Here is an 8,358-nt window from a genome sequence, read left to right as displayed (position 1 = left end):
GGGAAAGTCTCTCCAGTTTTGAATTTACAAAACTTAAATGAACAAAATATTTTCAAAGATTTTCATTGTTTCCAAAATGACAAACCCAAAAATGCATCTTTTTGTGATATATTTAATGGAAAAATGCTGCAGCATGGCTCAATGAACATCATATGTTTTGAAGTATGTGTATAGCACATAATTAACACTCAGATTCTTTATGTGTTATAAGCACAAACAAAAGGGGTTTGAAAACATATCTTTCTGTTCTAGTGCTCTAAGCAGTTGTAATCTGCCTTATAAAACAAACACTCCTATTTAGTTGTATGAAAAAGTGATTTTTAGACTTATCGTGTAGGTTAATTATTGTGAGATTTTTCTACTGTACATACGTACAATCTTCTAAGGTAAAATATGTGATCAGAGGCGTGGGAGACTTTATAGATTACTTTTTCTCTGTAGTTTATTAACCAGGAGAAACAGCCATTAAGCACTCGCAATGCAGTATAATCAATGTATATAAATATCTAAATTTACACAATTTTAAAGAGGAAAAAAGCTTTTTACTATTGCAGTTTTTCTAGATTTCAAATGAACAGTCTTAGAATAAATGAATCATAAAATTGTTCTTTACAGAAAAAAATATATTTCTCCCCTTTACCCACCTTTACCCATCAACCCCTCCCAAAGTCCTATGATTAAAAAGATAAACTATAAATTCATAAGAGGTTCTTCAGTGACATCATCCATAATTATTTTGTATTTAGCTCATTCTCCAGTTCCATTAATTTGCGGGAGGCTTTTACTTTGTTTGAAACATCTTGTCCTTGGGAGAAAAGACGCTGACGTTCCTTAAAGGTCAAGCTTTCAGGAGCTCCACCAGTATTCGTGGTATCACAGTCCTGGCTGTAAGAAACATAGGGCATTTAGAAAAAGAGAAATTAAACTAATTTAAATATATGAAAAACAAGGATCTACATATAATTACCTTTTAATTCTTTTGTCTCTAAAATCCTTGTACATTTCAGTGTTTCCAACTACCGCACCTGTTGATCCAGTGTAAGAATTTGACCCTGGTAATAAAGTTAGATTCATTTATTTTATAGAGCTTCTTTAAAAATATGAAAATTATTTTATTAACTAAATATTGACAAGCGTTAGGCTGTGTTTACATTTTTGTTGGAGGCGCCATACAACACACCCAGCACTGCTTTGTGGTATAATGGAAAACCACAAAACTAAGGTGAATAAAGCAAGTTTCATACTAAGGAATTTCTGACTGGAAAAGCCAAGGGCGCCAGGCACCCAGAATCAGTCGTCGCAAAAACTGTGCAGACAATACTGTTCCCATAGATGGCAATGTATTCAACATAAGTTCTGCAGAAAGAAAAAGCAAGATCATTCTTTTGGCTGGGGAACCACAGTGTCAGAAGCTCTGCCAATGAAATTCTGAAGTTTGGACAGCAATGGAATTCTGCTGCACCGTAATTTTTAAATGTAATTTCTGAGTGGAATTAAGTTTGGAAATTCCTCAGTGTGAGCTTCAACCCCTTAAGGACTCAGCCCATTTAGGCCTTAAGGACAATTTTATTTTTACGTTTTAGTTTTTTCCTCCTTGCCTTCAAAAAATCATAACTCTCTTATATTTTCATCTTGTTTTTTGCGCGACCAGTTGTCCGTTGTAATGCCATCACTCACTTAGTTACATAGTTAGTACGGTCGAAAAAAAGACATATGTCCATTTTACCATAAAATGTGTGGCGCAACCCAAAAAATACTATTTGTGTGGGGAAATTAAAAAGAAAACCACAATTTTGCAAATTTTTAAAGGTTTTGTTTTCACGCAGTACAATTTACGGTAAAAATGACGTGTTCTTTATTCTTTGGGTCAATATGATTAAAATGATACTCATGATAACATACTTTTCTATTACTGTTGAGCTTAAAACTAAAATCTCAAAACTTTTTAACCAAATAAGTACGTTTAAAATCCCTCTATTTTGAAGACCTATAACTTTTAAATTTTTCCGTATAAGGGGCGTTATTAGGGCTCATTTTTTGCGCCATGATCTGTACTTTTTATTGATTTCATATTTGCTTATATAAAACTTTTAATACATTTTTTATCAATTTTTTTGGGGACTAAAAGGTTATAAAAAAGCAGCAATTTTGGACTTTTTTTTTTTTTTTTAAGTTCACACCGTTCACCGTACGGTATCATTAACATTATATTTTAATAGTTCGGATATTTACGCATGCGGCAATACCAAATATGTATATGCATTATAATTTTATTTATTTTTTTACACTTTTTGGGGGTGAAATTGGGAAAATGGGACAATTAGCATTTTTATTGGGGGAGGGGTTTTTCAAATTTCACTTTTTTAAAACTTTAATTTACATTTATTATAACACATAGGACATATCACTGATCAGTGTTATCGGTCATCTTCTGCTCCGGTCTGCTCGATCGCAGACCAGAGCAGAAGACCCGTATTGATCACTGCATCTGAGGGGTTAGTGGCGGACATCCATGATAGTGGATGTCGGCAATTACTGGCGGGTCCCTGGACCTGCCGTGCATGATCCAGGCATCGCTCCGATGCTCGCGGTTATGTATAGGACATTAATGTACGTCCTGGTGCGTTAAGTACCACCTCACCAGGACGTACATTGACGACCTGCATCGTTAAGGGGTTAAATTAGCCTTAGTGTTCACATTTTGCAAATATATTGTGTGTACCACAGCTTCACTAATCCATCAGTAAAAATATTTATTTCTTGCAGCAGTATGGGAAATTTTAATAGCAAAAAAGAAAATGTAAGTAGCCAACTAGAGGAACAACTCGCATCAAATCATGACAAGGGTTCTGTAAATAAAAAGTGAAAGCCGTTTAAGAAAAAAAGCACAGTGGAAGTAAGAAGCCTCAGTGCTGCAGTTTGTTAAGAAGATGATCATGAATGCCAGAAGAGTGGGTCATATCGGGGAGAAAACACAGCCAGCAGGAAGGACTGGAGACCTGTGATATCCAATATTTTGTAAAAAAAAAAAAAAACAGGATAACAGCTCACCGTTCTTATGTTTCACCCTCCATGTTCCATCTCAGGTGCACGAGATTAGGCACCTATGAAAACGAAAATCCAGCACTCCAAGTATGGAAAAAATAATATATAAAAATTTTAAAATTCTAAACTTTTAATCCATGTCCATTAAAATTATTATCCAAAACGAAAGCATAGATTAAAAAACAACACGTTTCAACATTCCTTTGTCAAGGTGTTAAAGATTTAACCCAGGAAACGATCTTACATGGTGCATACTACATCCGCATACAACCCCACCTACTTCAAATAGAGAACAGCTGTGAATTAACCCCTTGTATAACTCTTATCTTTTTAGGGGCCCATACATAGCATATTCAGCTTTAAGAGAGGGAGAAATCGCTGTGTGTGAACAGGACTCTACTTCACTTAGAGATCATTTCCACATATTATACTATGCCATGTGAAAAGTTAAATCCACATACATATTACTAATTCTCATTACATCTCCTTGTACAGGGCATATAAAATGTTACACACACAGTGACTAAGAACTACACATCTTAACTTCCAACATAACAAAAACAAAACAAAAAAAAGGACAAAAAATATAAAGATTTAAAAAAATATTCAAATACACACACACACACACACACACACACACGGAAATCCATCTGCAGTGGTCAAAATTGCTGAACCTAATATAATATGTGGAAATAACCTCTAAGTGAAGTAGAGTCCTATTCACACATAGCAATTTTTCTCCCTTTCAAAGCTGAGATAACAGAGTTAAACAAGGGGTTAATTTACAGCTGCTCTCTAATTGTAGTAGGTGGGGTTGTATAGCGGATGTAGTACTATGTAAGATAGTATATTTATTCATTTCCTGGGTTATATCTTTAAGCACCTTGACAAAAGAATGTCAAAACACGTCGGTTTTTAATCTATGGTTCATTTCGGATAATAATTTTAATAAACATGGATTAAAAGTTTATTTTTATATATAATTTTTCCATACTTAGAGTGCTGGATTTTCGTTTTTCCCAGAGTCTCTTGGTGAAAAATTCCTTGCCAAATCTAATATTTTGGCCAACTGCAAGCACTCTTTTCAATAACTTGTTTATTGACTCTTCATGTGGCTCTTAAAATAAGAAATGTAAAACTGATGGCAGTGGTGCCTAAAAAATAATCCGGGTGTAATGGTAGAGGATGAGAAAAAGGCAAATCTATTAAATGCCTTCTTCTCTACTGTACTTACAGTCATGGCCGTAAATCTTGGCACCCGTTTTTCTAGAAAATGAAGTATTTCTCACAGGAAAGGATTGCAGTAACACATGTTTTGATATACACGTCTATTCCCTATGTGTGTATTGAAACTAAACCAAAAATGGGAGGAAAAAAAAAAGCAAATTGGACATAATGTCACATCAAACTCCAAAAATGGGCCAGACAAAATTATTGGCCCCCTTTCAAAATTGTGGAAAAATAAGATTGTTTCAAGCATGTGATGCTCCTTTAAACTCACCTGGGGAAAGTAACAAGTGTGGGCAAAGAAACAAAATCACACCCGAAAGCAGATGAAAAGGAGAGAAGTTCACTTAGTCTTTGCATTGTGTGTCTGTGTGTGCCACACTAAGCATGAACAACAGAAAGAGGAGAAGAGAACTTACTGAGCACTTGAGAACCAAAATTTTGGGAAAATATCAACAATCTCAAGGTTACAAGTCCATCTCCAGAGATCTTGATTTGCCTTTGTCCACAGTGTGCAACATTATCAAGGAGTTTGCAACCCATGGCACTGTAGCTAATCTCCCTGGGCGTGGATGGGAGACAAATGGATAAGTAGCCTGGATAAGCAGCCCCAAACAAGTTCTTAAGATATTCCAGCTGCCCTGCAGGCTCAGGGAGCATCAGTGTCAGCCGGAACTACCCGTCGACATTTAAATTAAATGAAATGCTATGGCAGGAGACCCAGGAGGACCCCACTACTGACACAGAGACATAAAAAAGCAAGACTACTTTTTGCCAAAATGAACATGAATAAGCCAAAATCCTTCTGGGAAAACGTCTTGTGGAGAGAGGAGACCAAGATAGAGCTTTTTTGGTAAAGCACATCATTCTACTGTTTACCGAAAACGGAATGAGGCCTACAAAGAAAAGAACAAAGTACCTACAGTGAAACATGGTGGAGGTTCAATGATGTTTTGGGGTTGTTTTGCTGCCTCTGGCACTGGGTGCCTTGAACGTGTGCAAGGCATCAAGAAATCTGAGGATTACCAATGGATTTTGGGTCGCACTGTACAGCCCAGTGTCAGAAAGCTGGGTTTGCGTCCAAGATCTTGGGTCTTCCAGCAGGACAATGACCCCAAACATACATCAAAAAGCACCCAGAAATGGATGGCAACAAAGCGCTGGAGAGTTCTGTAGTGGCCAGCAATGAGTCCAGATCTCAATCCCAATGAAGACCTGCAGAGAGATCTTAAAATTTCTGTTGGGAAAAGGCACCCTTCCAATAAGAGTGACCTGGAGCAGTTTGCAAAGGAAGAGTGGTCCAACATTCCGGCTGAGAGGTGAAAGAAGCTAATTGATGGTTAAAGGTATTTTTTCCTAAGGGTGTGCAACCAAATATTAAGTTAGGGGTGCCAATAATTTTGTCCAGACCATTTTTGTAGTGTGGTGTGACAAAGTCCAATTTGCTTTTTTTCCTCCCTTTTTTCTGTTTAGTTCCAATACACACAAAGGGAATAAACATGTGTATAGCAAAACATGTTACTGCAATCCTTTTCTGTGAGAAATACTTCATTGTCTTGAAAAATTTCAGGGGTGTCAACATTTAAGGCCATGACTGTATAAAATTCAATGACATTTGACAGAAGCAGCGATCAAATTACCCATTAAAGTTCACCTTCTCAATTCTGTAAGAAGTCAAGTGCCAATTTAAAAAAAAAAAAAAAAAAAAAATAAGTAACTAAGTTACCAGGTCCAGATGGCATCCACCCCTGAAATCTGCAGGTTTTAAAAAGGGTATTTCAAATACAGGCAATTTTTGGCCAATTAAACTATTGTTATAAGATATATAAATGAATATACTTTTGATAGTGAACGTAAATGCTTTTACTGATTTAGGGAAACTATCTAAAATGCTCACCGGAAGTTCTGTAATGCAGCACTATGAACATAATTAGAGATGAGCGAATTTACAGTAAACTTGATTCGTCACGAACTTCTCGGCTCGGCGGTTGCTGGCTTTTCCTGCATAAATTTGTTCAGCTTTCCGATGCTCCGGTGGGCTGGAAAAGGTGGATACAGTCCTAGGAAAGAGTCTCCTAGGACTGTATCCACCTTTTCCAGCCCACGGGAGCACCGGAAAGCTGAACTCATTTATGCAGGAAAAGTCATCAACTGCCGAGTTCATGACGAATCGAATTTACTGTAAGTTCGCTCATCTCTAGACATAATAATGCTTTTTTTTCTGACCGCTCCCCCTTTTGCATCAGATAAACAATTTCATTTATTTAGTATATAAAATCAAACAAATGTATTGAATACATTTAAAATACTACACAATGTGGATAACGATAGGAGGAACACACAAAGACACTGAAGGGATTATATCACTACTGGAGGTACATATCATAAGCAGTGCACAATGGCAACGATGTAAACAAAGTATAAGGCTGTTCACAGTAGCAATCAAATGTGGAGTCACCATATAAAATCTAAATGGATATTTGTGAGCTGGTCAGTGCAGGTAGCAGCAATGTATACAGCCGAGTTTAGTATTGAATCAATTACAATAGGGATCGACCGATTATCGGTATGGCCGATATTATCGGCCGATGATCCCGATTTTGGGCATTATCGGTATCGGCAATTATCTTGCCGATAAGCCGATAATGCCCCGCCCCCGCACCCCCCGAACCGCACCCCCGACCCACCGCACCGCGTCGCACAGCCCACCGTGATGCTGGGCGGTATACCGGTATGGATTTTTGCCCATACCGCTATACCGGTCGGTCCCCTCCCCCACCCTCTGAGTCAATAAAAAAATTAAACTTACCCGTAATGGGGGTGGTCCGGGCCATCCATCCTTCTTTCCTGTAGTGTCCGGGGGCGTTCCGGGTGAAGAGTGAACCGGTCCGGGCTGTCCTCCTTCTCCGGCGGTCATCTTCTCCACTCCGGGCAGGCTCCGGCCTAGTACACTGCATAGACGTCGCTACGCCGTGACGTCAGGTTCACCCTCCACCCGGAACGCCCCCGGACACTACAGAAACGATGGATGGCCGGGACCACCCTGACAGGTAGGGAGAGAGAAGCGGGCGGCGGCCTATGGCCCCGCAAAAGCCACTGCTGATCATTGATTTAAAGCGCCCACTTTAAATCAATGATCTGCAGCGGTGTCGCAGGGGGTTAAATAGCCGATAACTTATACCGGAATATCGGTATAAGTTATCAGCTATCGGCCCTAACCTGCACCGATTATCGGTATCGGCCCTAAAAAACCTAAATTACAACAAAGAACCACTAGAGGCGTTTCAAAAAATAAAAATAAAAAAAAATCCTCCAGTATCATATGTCTATTATAGAATAAAATGTAACTTTTATGTTGATATTTAAAACATAAGAAAAATAATTGTGATCAGGTGAGTAGAAAAGCAAGAGATTAAAACTACAGTCTCAATTGGTCTCTTATTTTTGTTTCTGGTCTAGTTCAGTAGAAGAGCAAGTTGCTTTTGAACACAATACACTTAATGTACACCACTATTCATATCATCTACTAATGAAGGAATTATGATCAATATAAAGCTGGTCTGCTGGTAATATCCTCAATACAACTTTTTAATTCCGGGTTGCTTTTTGCATCCCATATAGTGACTTCTGTGGGTTTATTTACACCCCCAGGGACAAGGTTAATTCAATAAAACAACTGCTTTTATCCTTCTCAAAAGGGCATAAATGTGGATATTATGTACAGTGTTTGGTTATATGCTTGTGGTTTAATGTTAATAAACAGTAATAGAACCACAGTTCCGTGGTGCACCACAGGTTGTGGTTCTACCGTGGCTGAACCCACACGCTTGCTCCCCTATCCACTGTCTAGAAATCCTTAGAGACCTGGTGTCTTAGGGTGAAAATTTATTGTGTTGTCTTTAGTACTGAATCAGAGACCAACCAGAACATAATGATGACATATAGTAATAGTGAAAAATAGCAAACATATGAAACAGCACATAAGCATATTACTAGAAAGACAGAAATCCCGAGGCATACCCTGACGTGCAAGGTGGAGTCTAGCACCCAAGATACCCCTAGATATATCCCATAGTGACCATTCAT

At 38.1% G+C, this 8,358-nt stretch overlaps 1 protein-coding gene across 22 annotated transcripts in view; it reads right to left on the bottom strand.

Annotated features, from left to right (window-relative positions):
* Positions 1-413: 413 nt before the first annotated feature.
* The window catches only part of AFDN (afadin, adherens junction formation factor), a 567,513-nt gene continuing 559,568 nt past the window's right edge, over positions 414-8,358 (bottom strand). For all 22 annotated transcript variants that reach the window (XM_056566867.1, XM_056566865.1, XM_056566868.1 and 19 more), the window contains 2 exons: positions 968-1,052; positions 414-885 (listed from right to left, as the gene is read on the bottom strand). In XM_056566867.1, the coding sequence (XP_056422842.1) occupies positions 732-885; positions 968-1,052 (239 nt within the window). In that variant the 3' untranslated portion in view covers positions 414-731. The remainder of the gene's footprint in view (positions 886-967; positions 1,053-8,358) is intronic.

Source organism: Hyla sarda, chromosome 3 (assembly GCF_029499605.1).
Source record: "Hyla sarda isolate aHylSar1 chromosome 3, aHylSar1.hap1, whole genome shotgun sequence".
Taxonomy (NCBI): Eukaryota; Metazoa; Chordata; class Amphibia; order Anura; family Hylidae; genus Hyla; species Hyla sarda.
Note: the sequence above shows the minus strand (reverse complement) of the source record. Positions and strands in the feature narration are given on the sequence as shown.